This window comes from Neltuma alba, unplaced genomic scaffold, assembly GCF_004799145.2.
Source record: "Neltuma alba isolate B1F8T4 unplaced genomic scaffold, ASM479914v2 tig00012988_pilon, whole genome shotgun sequence".
In the NCBI taxonomy this organism is placed as follows: Eukaryota; Viridiplantae; Streptophyta; class Magnoliopsida; order Fabales; family Fabaceae; genus Neltuma; species Neltuma alba.
Window position 1 is genome coordinate 30,502 of NW_021637341.1, and position 15,985 is coordinate 46,486.

At 36.6% G+C, this 15,985-nt stretch overlaps 1 protein-coding gene across 1 annotated transcript; it reads left to right on the top strand.

The window, feature by feature from the left end:
• The first annotated feature begins 2,782 nt into the window (after positions 1-2,782).
• On the top strand, positions 2,783-5,520 carry LOC114733221 (probable serine/threonine-protein kinase WNK11). The gene is made up of 3 exons (XM_028920635.1): positions 2,783-2,957; positions 4,180-4,701; positions 5,048-5,520. Exons 2-3 carry the CDS (start codon positions 4,195-4,197, stop codon positions 5,444-5,446), a joined length of 906 nt encoding a protein of 301 aa, XP_028776468.1. The 5' UTR covers positions 2,783-2,957; positions 4,180-4,194; the 3' UTR covers positions 5,447-5,520.
• The last annotated feature ends 10,465 nt before the right edge of the window (positions 5,521-15,985 follow it).

A 15,985-nucleotide genomic window follows, 5' to 3' on the forward strand; every position in this document is an offset into this window, starting at 1 on the left:
AAAGCATATGCCACTAGTTACATTGTCATGAACTTTTTAGAACATTACTCAATGATTTGAAAAGAGGGGGATCCAAACGCCACAGAAAAACAAAATAAGAAAAATATTATAGAGGTATATACACGCGGCAACAGTCATGGTGCGCAAGTACAGCAGCGACTTAAGATCATCATCAAATAACACCCTTGTGGCACTCCAAAATGAGCTAAGCACAGATCCAGTTGCATATAACAACTATAAGTATGATAGAATATCTCGCTCTGTCTAATAAATATTGAATCTTGCTATTAATAGAAATTACGAGCATGAACTTGTGACTTATTAACAAATGAAGGAAAAATTGTCATACCATGATTCTTATAAACCATGCCAACAGCATATTGTGTAATTAGAAAATCCCTAGCTTTCACCCCCTGGCTTTTATCTTGGCAAGAGTAACGGCAGCACACTCATCATAAAGCTTAATACTCAACTCTTTTAGCTGACTGACAAAATTTAATTTTCATCACCGCAAAAAGATGAAAGCATCAGTATGTAAATTAAAATGGGATAACACATTAAGCTTACAAGATCAAAACCACAATACCATCCTTTTGACGTGACCACTTCATGTATTATAATCTCCAATTCCTTCCTATATATTCCAATAATTATTGGACTAACAAAACTCCAATGTTTCAAAAGTCCATAAATATCTGCATCACCCAAAACTTTTTCAAAAATCATATTCACCTTCAAGGCTTCAACCATTCACAAATCAAAAATCATGACAAAATCTTGTCATTAAAAAAAAAATTCTTCAAATATTCCACCACAACTATCAAAAACATTTTTCAAGTTAAATGAATAATGGGAAAACTCATCTATTCTCTTCACAACCTTGGTTGAAGCAACGAAACATATATGGTGTCTGTCATGCAGACCAAGACCACCAACATGAACATTAAAAGCAAAGATTAGGTACACACCACCTTTAATAAACTTCGATGCAAGTTGTTCACTATGATCATTGGTCATTAAAAAAACCTATTTACTGTTACTATTGTATTATTTAGAGTAAAAAATTATTATATTCTTATAAACCAACCCTAGGCACTCTCCTATAAAACCTTCTTTTTCCTACTCAGTCTTTTCTACTATTGTCTCCACACTAGTCAGGTATTATTCTTCTCCCATTCTTTCCTCAAGTCAATCACCATTTTTCTTCAATTTATTATCACATAATCTCTTTCATTCTCATATCTTCATTGTTCTTTTTTGCCCTCTTTCCTTTGCTATGAAGATCAATAAGACCTCCTCTTGTACAGCATCAGACCTTACGAATTTAAAGCATACATTGCTCATGGCAAAAAGGAGCACAAGTTATTTACCAAAATAAAATAAAATAAAAGGAGCACAAGTCAGCCAAACATCCTGTCAGACCCATTCACCACCAAAATTAATTTGGGATGTTTTCCCAAGAAATTTCAGCCAATCCACTTACAAAAAGAACGCAAATTTATATTTCATAAATTTAAACGCAAAGAGTAAACATTGGGAGAATTTAATTCACATGTCTGCTTGATGCTGCATTTCAAAAAGAACATTGATTAAAAATATCGAACCCATAATCCAACTTTTGACATCATTGAATACTATCAGATCTTCAATCGCCCCAAGGGTAATGACCAACACCCCGCTTTGTTATCACCATACAATAGGATGGCATATATCTATTAAAAGAGAAATGGATTTTACCATTTTTAAAAAGAGAAAGACATGACTCCGTTAACATAAATTCATTTTTAAAACTCTGAACCACCATACTTGATTGGCTTGTGTTTAGAGAGCCACATAAACAATGAAAAGGGACATGAAACTGTAAAATGAAAAACCCATAAATTGTGGCAATCTATAAATTCCAATTGCGAAGAAAAAACAAATTTGTGTGTAGATCGTCTGTGATGCAACAAATGCTTTAAATATATAAGATTAGCATATCTTACCACGCCTTAGAGATCCTCATACCTATGGTTGCAAACCTTCCATCTCCAATTCAACACTCAGCTATGTATTTTTGGACTGAAAGTTTATTACCACTACCTCGATTTTGGATTCCAGCACCTAGATTTCTCCCTCTAAATACCCTTCACCTGCCCGTGTTCATGCTCCTGGTTGCCCATCCCCGTTGTTGATTTCAACAAAAATCTAGAGCGTTAAGAATAGAAGAAATTAAAATTTATAGATGAGAGTGATAGAAACAAAGGAGAAGGGAGAATGTGCCTGGAAAATAAATCAAAACGAAAATTGAGGGGAAAAAACCAGAAGGAGGGAGTTATCAGATACAAACCTTCTGGTAATAAGCCATGTCAATCTCCTCATTTCCAAGCTGGGTACTAATACAGAGAATATTAGAGTACTCTGTTTCCTTCGTCTAAGTCAGATTGATGAGGTTTCCTATGGCAACGAAGAGCGCAATGAGGCAGAGGGAGATGAAGAGTGACAGAAAAAGCTTAGAAGCAGAGAGGAGCATATGAGAAGAAAACCAAACTTGAAAAAGAAGAAAGCCAGATGGAGAGAGAAGGGATGATGAAAGAGGAATTTCAAAATTTAAAACCGAGGACTTCCCGCTCAAAAAAAGGCAACAAAGCCGCATACTAGCTGCCACTGTTCATAGAGCCATTACTGTTCATAGAACAGTAAAAATAGAGCAGAGCCGTTCAGGATTTGTAAATGGCTCGGCTTGCCATAGATTTTGATTTATATGATATATAGATTCCATATTGCGCCCATTTTCGTTTGCACGCTCACTTGGTATGAAGTTTGTTCCACGGACTTGCTCTCTCGTGAACCAGAGAATCCTCCCTTTCTTTCTTCATCACTCTCATTATTCACTCAGACTCTTCTTCCAGGGTTCAATTTGCTGAGCAATTCAGCCACAGAATTCTGGTTTTTCAGCTAAGATCCTCCTTTCACTGGTAAGCTTTTAAGTTTTTAATTCACTCATTCAAATGTTTCATTGTAATTCTGTGAAGATTGGTTGCTGATCGGAAAACCTAACATTGTTTTGTACGTTCAAATTGTGAGGATTCCAAGTCCGTTGTTCTGAACATCATAATTCTTGGGTCTTGGTTTGGTAGTTATATGGAACTTTCCAAATAATTGGAAGTTTCATGCTGGTTTTGGATTTAGTTCAGATTGTTAGTTTTCGATCTTTTACGTGCTGCTTTCACAATTTTCTTGTGTTTTCGTTCTGTTCGGTTGTGTGAACCTCGATCATCATCTTAACCGTAGGGGACGATTTCCTTCGTCTGTTCACCGTGCATGAATCACGTCTCAGTTTTTCTCTTTCTTTCTGCCGATAAGACAAGATTGTGATAGCCTTTTATTTATTCTCTCTTTCTGTCTTTTTTGTTTTTAATTGATACCGTTCGAATTCCAAGAAAACAAGATTTTTTATTGGCTATTTTTTCCTTTGGGGGGACGGGGGCAGAGGAGCGGTGGTGAGAGGGTTATGACGGAAAGTAGGAAGCAAGCGTTTTCTTCAGAACTTGCGTTAAAAAGACGTTATTGACATTTCCATCTAATTAAACATATTCTATTTTGGTGTATTTTGAAAATGTCGTCTGTAGACCATTGATTCGTTTGCATGATTAGAGTTTACACTGTATTTCTCAACATGAAATTCTTTAGCCTGAAGGATGCTATAATGACAATAAGGAAGCTTGCAGGACTTTCAGGGAACAAATGCATGAATAAAGGATTTAGTAGAAATATTTTAACAGCCCATCACAGTAGATAATATGATTGAATATTTCATGGTACAAACTTTAGTCTAGCACAATTATTGTTTAGATTATGTCACTTTGCCCTTTTAAATAAAAATAAAAAGAAAAAAATGGTTCGGGAAAGCTTTTGGAGTTGATTAGCTTGACTCTTCAATTTTGTTCTTATAGAAATGGTAAATTAAAATTAGCTCAAATTAGACTAGTATTGCTGCTGTCGTCAAATTCGGAATTTCTTCTTTCAGAATTAATTCTAAACAAAACCACTACGGCTCATGCCAATCTCTGTCATTTAGTATGGTATAATCGAGCATCTTCCTACGATTGAGATAAAATATTTCTCGTGTAATTTTGGTCATGATTAGAATTGATAGCACTGACCTTTGAACTCTATAACCGATATTTCTGTCCTCAGGATTAGTTATTGAAAATGCCGGCTAAGGACTCATATTTGAACACTTCTGATCTCATAGAACCATTTGCTGAAGTTGACCCAACTGGTAGGTTTGGGCGGTACGATGACCTGCTTGGCAGTGGTGCTGTGAAAAAGGTCTATAGGGCCTTTGATCAACAGGAAGGCACAGAGGTAGCCTGGAATCAGGTGCGGCTGAGGAATTTTAGTGAGGACCCTGTGCTTTTAAATCGTCTTCACTCTGAGGTTGAGCTGCTTAGAACATTGAAGAACAAATATATCATTGTCTGTTATAGTGTATGGAAAGATGAAGAGCGGAACACTTTAAATTTCATAACTGAGATATGCACTTCTGGGAATCTGAGGGCCTACAGGAAGAAACATCGTCAAGTATCCATCAAGGCACTGAAGAAGTGGTCAAAACAAGTTCTTGAAGGACTGGAATATCTACATACACATGACCCATGCATTATTCACAGAGATCTCAATTGTAGTAACATTTTCGTAAATGGGAATGTTGGCCAGGTAAGTACAAAAGACAATACTTTGAATCTTGACTTTTCTTTTTCCTATTTTTGGCGTGAACCTAGAACTTGTCCATTGTATATGTGAATCAAAGAATAGAAAGAAAACGTTATGGCTACATTGTGATTATATGTGGTCAACTAGCAAAGTAAATATGAAAATGTCCTTTATGAATAGGCCACATAATGAGCAAAATCCAATATTCTTCAAGATCTTTAAACCCCACCAGTAATTTCCATTTTAAACCATATCAATCTTTTCTGATTCAATAAGCTTCGAAATGCTTACTTATCCTGCCAATTCTGAACTAAGAAATTAGCTTTTAACTTTGGATTTTTTTTTATAGGTGAAAATTGGTGATCTGGGGCTGGCTGCAATAGTTGGGAAGAGTCACGCAGCACATTCAATTATAGGGACACCAGAGTATATGGCTCCAGAGCTGTATGAGGAGGATTACACTGAGATGGTGGACATATACTCTTTTGGAATGTGTTTGCTTGAGATGGTGACAATGGAGATACCATACAGTGAATGTGACAGCGTAGCCAAGATATACAAGAAGGTAACAACAGGAATAAAGCCTCAGGCTCTAAATAAAGTCACCAACGCAGAGTTGAAGGCGTTCATTGAGAAGTGCATTGCACAACCAAGGGCACGACCTTCAGCCACAGATCTCCTCAAGGATCCTTTCTTTTCTGAACTCAACAACAATGACCAGGGACCACATCCAGACCCAACTGGTTAATCGCTTTATTTCACATGTTTTTTTGATGAGTATATCCATATCAGTGTTGCTGTTATGGTATATTGTATTTCTCATATCTGTTATGGGCAGTAAGAGACAAGAGAATATTCATTCGACAAAATGAAATCAAGGCAGGTTACAGAGCATATATCGTCATTCCTGATATTCTCTCTCTATAACAAACTCTCATGACAATTTACTATAAGGCCCCTTTTCTAACTAACTACATATATCAATACTCCCCCCTTTAAGAAGAATCCTTGTCCACAAGGATGGTGGTATTCGGCGGTGGTGTAAGCTGGAAGTGAGGGAACTGCTGCTGAATTATTGAAAGGTCTTCCCATGTTGCATCTTCAGGTTGGGAAAATTTCCAGCGAACCAACACTTGAGTGACCGGAAGATTATGACGTTTAACCAACCTACGGCCCAATATTTCCTCTGGCTCCAGTAGGAAATGACCCTCAGAATCCACAGGGGGTAAAGTAGGAGCAAGAACAGCTGTAGGTCCAATGTGTTTTTTGAGCAAAGACACATGGAAAACTGGATGAATCCGTGTACCAGGAGGCAGCTCAAGTTCATAAGCAACAGCACCAATTTTCTTCAATACTTTATAGGGACCAAAGTAACGAGCAGCTAATTTATGAAGGGAGGAATTGTTTAATAAGTTCCTTCGAAAAGGATGTAATTTGAGATAAACCATATCACCCTCAACAAAGTGGCGTTCTGACCGAGCTTTATTAGCTTGCTGAATCATTCGGTGTTGAGCTCGAAGCAAGTGTTGCTTCAGGAGTTGCAAAACCAGTTCTCTTGATAAACAAGTGCGGTCTACGAGATCATTAGGAGAATCCCCAGCAATATAAGGTAAATGAACTGGTGGTGCCATCCCATACACAGCTTCAAACGGTGACATACCAATAGAGGAATGGTAAGTGGTATTATACCATAGTTCTGCCAAGGATAACCATTTCACCCATTGCTTAGGAAAGTCGCCAGTCATACAACGGAGATAAGACTCCAAGCATCTATTCAGCACCTCAGTCTGACCATCCGTTTGAGGATGGTATGCAGAAGAATAATGGAGCTTAACGCCATACAAACGGAAAAGTTCCCTCCAAAATTTACCACAGAAAACAGGGTCCCTGTCGGTCACAATAGTTTTTGGAAATCCATGTAATTTAACCACATTATCAAGAAAAATCTGAGCCACTTCCACAGCAGTAAAGGGATGTTTAAGGGCCATAAAATGTGCTGCCTTAGATAAGCGATCAACAACTACTAAAATAGTGGTTTTAGAATAGGATTGGGGGAGACCACTAATAAAATCCATAGAGAGGTCAGTCCAAACATTCTCTGGAATAGGCAGTGGTTGGAGCAAGCCAGGGGAAGCAATTAATTCAGGTTTAAAGCGTTGACACACAGAACATTCCCTGACAAAATTCCTGACATCTTTTTCTAAACCTTTCCAATAGAAGAAAGCAGAAAGTCTTTTAAAAGTAGGATTCATACCAGAGTGTCCACCAATGCTGTCAGCATGGAAAAATGACAATAAATCAGTACGAAGAGTACGGTCAGCTCCAACAACCAGCTTACCATTGCGTTTGAGCAATTGATGCTGCCATGTGAACTTAGGGTGGGACGCAGGATCCTTTTCCAGAGCCTTAATTAGCTGCTGCAAGTGGTCATCAACAAGCCAGGAGTCACGAACCCTTTCATACAGTGGAGAAACCGGGACAGACAAGGCAAAACAAGAACCTTCAGAGCGCCTAGACAAGGCGTCAGCCACAGTATTGTCACTCCCTTTCCTGTATACAATGTCATAATTCAATCCCCACAATTTATGGAGCCACTTACATTGATCCTGATTCAATTCACGCTGCTCCAATAGATGTTTCAGGGGTAAATGGTCCGTTTTAATTATAAATTTGTTACTACACAAATAAGATCTCCACTGCCTGACAGCAAAAATGATAGCCAGCAATTCCCTTTCATATGCAGACAGAGGCTTCTTTTTAGAAGGTAAAGCCTTGCTAGCAAAAGCTATAGGATGTCCATTCTGAGATAGGACAGCCCCTAAACCAGTACCAGAGGCATCTGTTTCCACAACGAAAGTGTCATGAAAATTTGGAAGTGTCAAAACCGGTGGTGAAATCAGAAGCTGCTTTAATTGAACAAAAGCATCATTTGCAGTAGTGGACCAAATGAAGGGAGCATCCTTGCGTAATAACTCTGTTAAAGGTTTACTAATGGCCCCATAATTTCGAATAAAGCGCCGGTAGTATCCAGTAAGGCCCAAAAATCCCCTCAATTCTTTGATAGAGCTCGGAACAGGCCAAGAAGAGATTGCATCGAGCTTCGTTGGATCTGCTTGAACCCCTTTGGCTGAAATAATATGACCCAGATAGTTAAGTTGGGTGGCAGCAAAAATACATTTAGAGGCTTTAGCAAATAATTGATGTTGCCTCAAAGTCACTAAGGCAGTTTCCAAATGCTGTAAATGTGAACCCCAATCTTTGCTGTATACTAATATGTCATCAAAAAAAACTAAGACAAATTTCCTCAAGAAAGCTTTGAACACAGAATTCATAAGGCCCTGGAATGTAGCAGGGGCATTGGTTAGCCCAAAAGGCATGACTACAAACTCATAGAGACCCTCATGGGTTCTGAAAGCCGTTTTAGGAATATCATCTTGCTTCATTCGAATTTGATGGTAACCGGACCTTAAATCCAGTTTGGAGAAGAACATGGCCCCTGCCAATTCATCCAATAGCTCTTCAATGACCGGTATGGGGAATTTGTTTTTGATTGTAGCTTCATTTAATTTTCTGTAGTCAATACAAAATCTCCAGGTACCCTCTTTCTTCTGGACTAGAACTACTGGGGCAGCAAAGGAGCTGGAACTCTCCTGTATGATCCCATGACCAAGCATCTCTTTCACCTGTCGCTCAATCTCAGTCTTCTGAGCTGGACCATAACGGTATGGCCGACAATTAATAGGTCGATCATGTTGAAGGGGAATGGAATGATCAAATACACGTGAAGGAGGTAATTCGGTAGGTTCCACAAAAACATCAGTGAATTTGTTTAAGAGCTGAGTCAATTCGTGTCGCTGGGGTTCATCTAATGAAGAAGTAGTAGGCAACCCGAGTTGTAATTGAGAGGAAGCTTGAAGCAGAAAGACATGTACAGCGGCTATTATATCATGCGTAGATGTAAGTTCCTTTGCAGGGGATGGTAGGTGGTAACCCACCCCACGCAATTCTACCCGGGTCCCTTGATAATGAAACTCAAAAATTTTCAACTCCACATCCATAGAAAATCGGCCGATAGTTCTCAACCATTGGGTACCCAAAATCATATCATAACCCCCTATTTTCATTACCAAAAAATCAGCTGAGAAAGTAGAATTGCCCATTTCCCACGAGAGATTCGGACAATGCTTAAAGACCGTTACCTTTCGGGTATCTGCTACGGTGAGACGAACAGCACTACGTTCCTGGGCTTTCAACTGGAGACGTTTGACAATGGAGGAATCCAGTACATTGTGAGTGCTGCCCGTGTCGATTAGAATGATAACCCTCTGGTTTTTAATCTGACCCAGAAGTTTCACCGTAGAAGCTTTATCATCCCCTTCGATGGCATTAATCGTTCCCACAGCGTCGATTTGAGCGTCTCCCATCGCATCTTCAAAGCAATCGTCATCTTCATCAACCATTAGTGTAAACAGGTGAGAATCTTTACACTTATGGCTGCTTGTATACCTTTCCGGGCACCAATAACACAGTCCTTTCGTGCGTCGATCATCCATTTCTTTTTTTGATAGTTGACGCGTGGGTTTGGCAGCTGATGATATCCGGGAAGACGACGTAGTGGGAGAATCCAGTGGTCTAGCTGATAATGCCTGTGTCTGCGTTTTGGGCCTGTCCTGTGCAGAGTAGTCCATATACGAAATGGACTTGGGGCCCATCGAATACCCGAATCCAGGACGACGAGTTGCTGCCGGTGAGTGATCATGGAGCGCCTGTATTGTTGCTTCATGCATCCGAGCAGAGGACATTGCGCCAGCTAAAGAAGGTGGCGCTGCATTGAGGACGAATTTTTGGATGTCTGTCCGTAGGCCTCCTATGAAAAGATTGATAGCAACCTCTTCAGGGATATCCACTTCAGATAAAAGCTCATCAAATTTTTTTTCATAATCAGCGACTGAATTAGTAGATTGCTGTAGCTTCTTCAGAGCAATAGTCGGGTTCTCCTCCCTCACATCAGCAAATTTGATTTCCATATTTTTAAAGTACTCAGCCCAGGATATATCAGCGAAAGAACGATGGCGCATGAAGGTTTGATGCCAGCGCAGTGCGTGGCCCTCGAGATGAATACTTAGAAGACGGATTCGATGATCTGGCGGTGTCCCATCTACAGCAAAAAACTGGCGAACCCGATATGCCCATCCGCGGAAATCAGTGCCGTCGAACTTTGGAAAATCGACTCGGCTCTGTTTAGTGGCGATAGAGTAAGAGGAAGCGGATGAGTTGTTACTGTGGAGTTCGTGGAAAGAGCCGAAAGCAGGAATGCGGGGGGAACTTTCTCCAGCTACCGGTTGCTTAGACCCGTTCTGGTTCATCGCAGAAATCTTGGAAGAAATGTCCTGAAGCAGGACCTTGAGATCGGAAATGTCCTGCGACTGTTGGTCCAGGACCGATTGTTGCTTATCTAGACGGTGTTCTACTTCAGCGAGACGATCGGAGGATCGCGTCTCCGGAGGCGCCATTGGCCGGAAACGGAAGCTCTGATACCTTTTTGTTATGGGCAGTAAGAGACAAGAGAATATTCATTCGACAAAATGAAATCAAGGCAGGTTACAGAGCATATATCGTCATTCCTGATATTCTCTCTCTATAACAAACTCTCATGACAATTTACTATAAGGCCCCTTTTCTAACTAACTACATATATCAATATCTGATATCAGTATCTCACTATACGCATGCCGAAAATAAAGTTCCGTACACAGATGATTCTGCTGTGCCCGCTTCACCTGTCAAAAATGTTGCTTGTGAAAAATCAGTAGTAGATTTCCCTTTAAAGTTAAGCCTGTTTATCCTGGCTTGCATGCTACATTTTATTAGTATCTACAGAAAAACAATAATGACCGAAGCATCCTTTTTTCATATTGCAAAATAGGAAGGGTTAGAATGAGTTGTAGTACAGCCTGCGACCATGTTGGTCGCCTTGGGTTGTTCAGCATCAAGCATATGACTAGTGTCCATTTCAGAGAAGACATGAAATCATTTGGATGAGGTTTCAGAGTCTTGCTTGATTGGATTTCTTCTGCATTATTGCCCCAGGATCGAAGGCTGTAATGTTTTTGCTTTTACATGAAGCGGAAATTGAAAATAGGTTATTCTAATATGTTTTAAAATTTCATAATAGAGACGCAAGATTATTTTAAGGGGTTCTTCCCCCAAGGGAGGTTATTATTACAGTGAGATTTGAAGAATCCTTGAGTTGATATAAAATATTCTTATATGTTTTACTCGGAATAAATAAATGATAGAAATACAACTTTAAGTCCATGAAGCGTTGATTTTAGTGGAAGGAATTTTGATCCATTAAGCAAATTTTAAGTTGAACTTCGTGTAAATACAGAAGATGTATTTGAGAGAGTGATCTCTAATTGGATTTGACAATACTCTAATCTAATTTAGTCAGATGGCCATATTTAAAAACAAAAAAAATCAACTTTAAGTGATATTTACGTACTTGTGAATGACAACCTAATCTTCAGTCTTCACAAAGGACAGAGCCATCACCAGATCCCCCATACTCCAACTACGCTAATTTGGACCCAAAATTCCATTGGCCCAAACCTCTATGGAAAAGAATACAATTCTCCCTAATGCATTTTTTGTGCAAGACCCAACTTATAATACTTGGTAGAAGCTAACCCTCTCATTAAGGACCAATTCTTACTGAAGACATTTTATATACTTGGAATAAGTACAGGATATAGAAATGGAAGTTGAAGGTAATATATATAACAACTCGTGGGTTTATATGCTTTATTTTATAACCAGTCTAGTTTAAATAATTATAATATAGGGCAATAGTTGAAAAGGTATTATCATAAACATACGAGGCCAAAGTGCGAATCTCTTTTCTTTAATACGCAAAATGGATATGGAATCCAAGGTAGTTTAGCTTAATCCTTCTCTTAATTGAAGAGTCAAAGGCCGTTCAAATTACTCCCCAAATAGTAATAATAACAAGGGAAAATTAATCTTTTAGCCCTCTAATTTTTAACTCATTTTTAATCCAGTCCTCTAACTATGACTCGACGTGACTCAGTCCCTAAACTTTCAACTCGGCTATGACTTAGTCTCTCAACTTTTTACATTTAATATTTTAATCCTTTTTCATATATAACTTATGTTGAGTCATCAATTAATTATCTGATGTGGCAAAATAATTATTTAAAAGTATTAAAAATTGCAATTAGAGCTTCCGGCATGGGGAAAAAAAAGCATAAGCTTTCTTCTTCAACCACTCCAACTAGGCCATGCCAGGAAAATTCAAAAAGGCTGCAGTGCGAACCAAATATAAGTCAGCCACACCGTGTGCAGCCCAAGCCCCCTGACAACACTATACAATTCCCGTATAAATTAGCACCATCGAATTGTATTCTTGAAGTTGAATCAATTACAAAACTGAAAGCACCTGGGCACCTTTACGTCTGTCGCTGTTGACATTTGGAGACCAGGTTAGAGAAGCATAGTTCAAATGGAGTCTCATGTATGGTATAAAATTGCTGTGGTTTCCGGTAATCTCTATCTTTGGTCCACCAAACTTCTATTCACTTGTTTTTCATATCCATTCTTATTGCATGTGTTGTTTTAATTTGCAAATTTTCTGAGAGAAAACGTGGAGTTCACCATCTTACTCGCTGCAACATTGAAATAGGAGTAGTAGCAAATGGAGTTCACCTTTTGGTTCACACTGCAGCCTTTTTGAATTTCGCCGGCATGGCCTTGCCAGAGCGGGTGAAGAAGAAAGAAGAAAGCTTATGCTTTTTTTTCCGTATTGGAAGCTCTGATTGCCATTTTTAATACTTTTAAATAATAATATTTTTGCCACATCAAATAATTAATTGATGATATATATGAAAAAGGATTAAATTATTAAATGTGAAAAGTTAAGAGACTAAGTCATAACCGAGTTGAAAGTTTAGGAACTGAGTCACGTCAAATCATAGTTAAAGGACTGAGTCAAAAATGAGTTAAGAGTTGGAGGGCAAAAGATTAATTTTCCCAAATAACAATGATAATTATAATAACAATGATAATTATAATAATAATGATAATAAAATAAAAAATAGCTTTTGTACTCTCTCACACGTTTGCATGCATGTTTTCGAGAATGATTGCTTCATTTCTAAGATTATAAAGCTTTAATATTCATATAATTCCTCTTAGAGATTTGCCACCCAACCATATATTAATATGTAAGAAACACAAACCACTACATATATTAAAATAATCTTAATAATAATCTTTGCGAATTGTACTGAATGGACATTTTGTCCTCTATATTATTATACTATTACATTATTAAATAATATTAGGTGGATTAAAACTGATAAATAATGAGATTTGAAAAATGTACAAATGAATTATACTAGCTCAATCCATTGCTTGTTCGTTGGAGCGTCAGTTTGAGGGCTTGAGACGTTCTTGCTTCTTCGTCATTTTTGAGTTAAACAGATACCTTTTTCAAAAAAATTATTAATTTAGCTTCTTGGTCTGGTTTTAATGCCCATGATTGCAAGGGAATATAGCCCATCTGATTCTAATTTGAGCAGTCTAAATTTATAATTTTTAAATTGATATACTTAATTTTTTTTAAAAGAATAAAATTTAGAAAATTGTCTATATCTTAAATTTTGTATTTACTCAAACAAAAGGTTAATAAAATAAAATAGCGTTAGATGTAGATTATCCAAATGGGTGATAAGAGCCAAACTTAATTCCAACTAATCCTCAAACTTCTAGTTGTTTACAAACTCTGGTAACATATATTACATTTTGTTAATTTGCAACAGAAGCTAATTCTGAACAGGTTGTTCAACAGATATCTTTCAAATTGGTTTGGAAAGGAAATTCTTTGGAGGACTTATTTTTAGCTGCGAAAAGGTTTGATCAACCATTATGTTCCATTCATACTATGCACTTTGCCAACATTAAGAAGAATCACAGACGTGTTTCAAATCATTCAAGAGTACTTCGTCTTTTGGTGGCATATAATCCCACCAAAAAAAAAAAAACTTTTGGGAGGAAGCATCTTGATTGCATAGCCTCAATCCGGGCAGTCGGTTTTTTGGATACCATCTGTTAATAAGATTTATAAAAAAGTGTCAAATACCAAGTAACTCAGGGAATTATTTTTTTTAAAAAAAAGAAGTTAATGTGCAATTTCAGCAACAAAATTTACTTCAATGAAAACTGGGCATTATAAAATTTATTTAGGTGCAAAAATATACATAAAGTTGTTAAAAGAGGACAGTTGACATCACGCCATTAACCTCCATTACTTTACCATTTTTAGGGCCCACGAATCAGTTTTAAGGTGCATTTTTAACAACAAAATTTATCCTAAGAAGCACTATTTGAATAAAAAAATAAACATGAACTTTCTAAAAGGAAGAAAAAATAGCAGAATTCATTAACTCCCATAAATGCCCGTTAATTTTATTCTTTGGGTTCCACCAATCATCACATTTTTCTCTATCCATTACCACTTCCAAGTCTATCAATCTTTATCTCATTATAGTCAACACACACATTCTCTTTTTGTCATGCCGTTTTCTTAGCCTTTAAGTGTTTTATATGTATTTATCTAAGACGATGTCTTTTCCTTTTAGGATACAAGGTTTATTGCTTGGATCCAAGTACTTCCTCCAATCTTTAATATAGGACGCAGTTGACTGATTAAGTATTTTTATAATTTTTCTTAAACTAGTCCATTATACCAAGGAGAGGAAGAAGTGGGAATGTGTGGAGAAAAAATGTGATATTTAGAGAGATCTAAAAGAATAAAATTAGCGAATGTTTATAAGAGCTAATGAATTTTGTTATTTTTTCTTCTCTTTTAGAAAGTTCATGTGTATTTTTACATTCAAGTAAACTCTATAGTACCCAGTGATAAAACACCGGTGTTAAAAATGCACATTAAAATTGACTTTGTGGATCCCATTAATGGTAAAGTAACGAACGTTAACGGCATAATGTTAAATGTCCCATTTTGATAATTTCATATATATTTTTGCACGAAATAAATTTTATGGTGTCCAGTACCTCTTAAAATAAATTTTAGTGTTAAAATTACACCTCAACCTTAAAAAAAAAAAAAGGCATGCTTCAAATCAACATAGTCAAAAGATGAAGCTAATTAGTGCTTAGCTTGGTTAATGATTGAAAAAATATCTAGAAGTGTGTGTGCATATAAATCCACTTGTTAGGTTTTTATTTTTGTCTTACATATATTTTAGTATATTGTCTAGATGATATAATTAAGGCAAAAGAGAAATTGATTTTAGTGGAACATAAGTTTTTTAAGAATTCATATTTCTGTCCCAATAAGTATGTAATAATGATATCAATGATGATGCCCTAATAATTAATGTTGTGGCGCCAGCGTCCTAAATATATCAATTTATTTCACAACTGAAAATATATTTAAATAATTATATAATTTATCATGTATTCTATTGTAGGATTCCAAATAATGAAATTTCAAAATTTTAAATTAGTCCAGAATTGTGATGGAAAACATCATTTCAGATTTAGCAATAGAAAATTTCCATTTCTGATTTTCATCCCAGAATATTTCCATCACTAATTTCATGAAAAAAATGTTTTTGTGGCAAAAATTAACAACTAAATTTCATCCCAATTTCTTTTTGTGACAGAATTAACTACAAATTACCCACGAAATTTTGTAACGAAAATATTATGCCATTAATTTTCTTGCAGCTGAAAAATTTTGTCATTAATTTTAACAATAAAATTTTTAATAAATTTATGACATAGTGATGGAATAAATTTCTATCACTATTTTTTTTTGGGGGTTTTTTCTTGTGAGCAGCTAAGCAGAAGTGACTAAGTATTGGTTGGTTTTAGAGTACTTATTTTTGTTCACATACTTTTGCTATATTTGCTACTTAATCTAAACTCATCAAAGACGGTGGTGGGTATGAAATTTGCGGAAGGGGAAGACAGCAAGAGATCAACTCAAATTAGTGCGAAATCTAGGGATTTTTGTCCCTTAGAACACATGAGTTTACGATTATCTTCATTATGTAATTTTTTTTTTCAGAGAAGTTAAATTTTTTACAATATCAATATCCTAACTTTAATGGTAATGCTTGTTTTACAATATAAATGTACTACCTCTTATCTCAAATATGAAATCCATTTTTTAATTACAAAATAAATTTTAAGTTTACGATTGAAGGTAGTATTATTATTTATCTAAATATATTCTAAAATA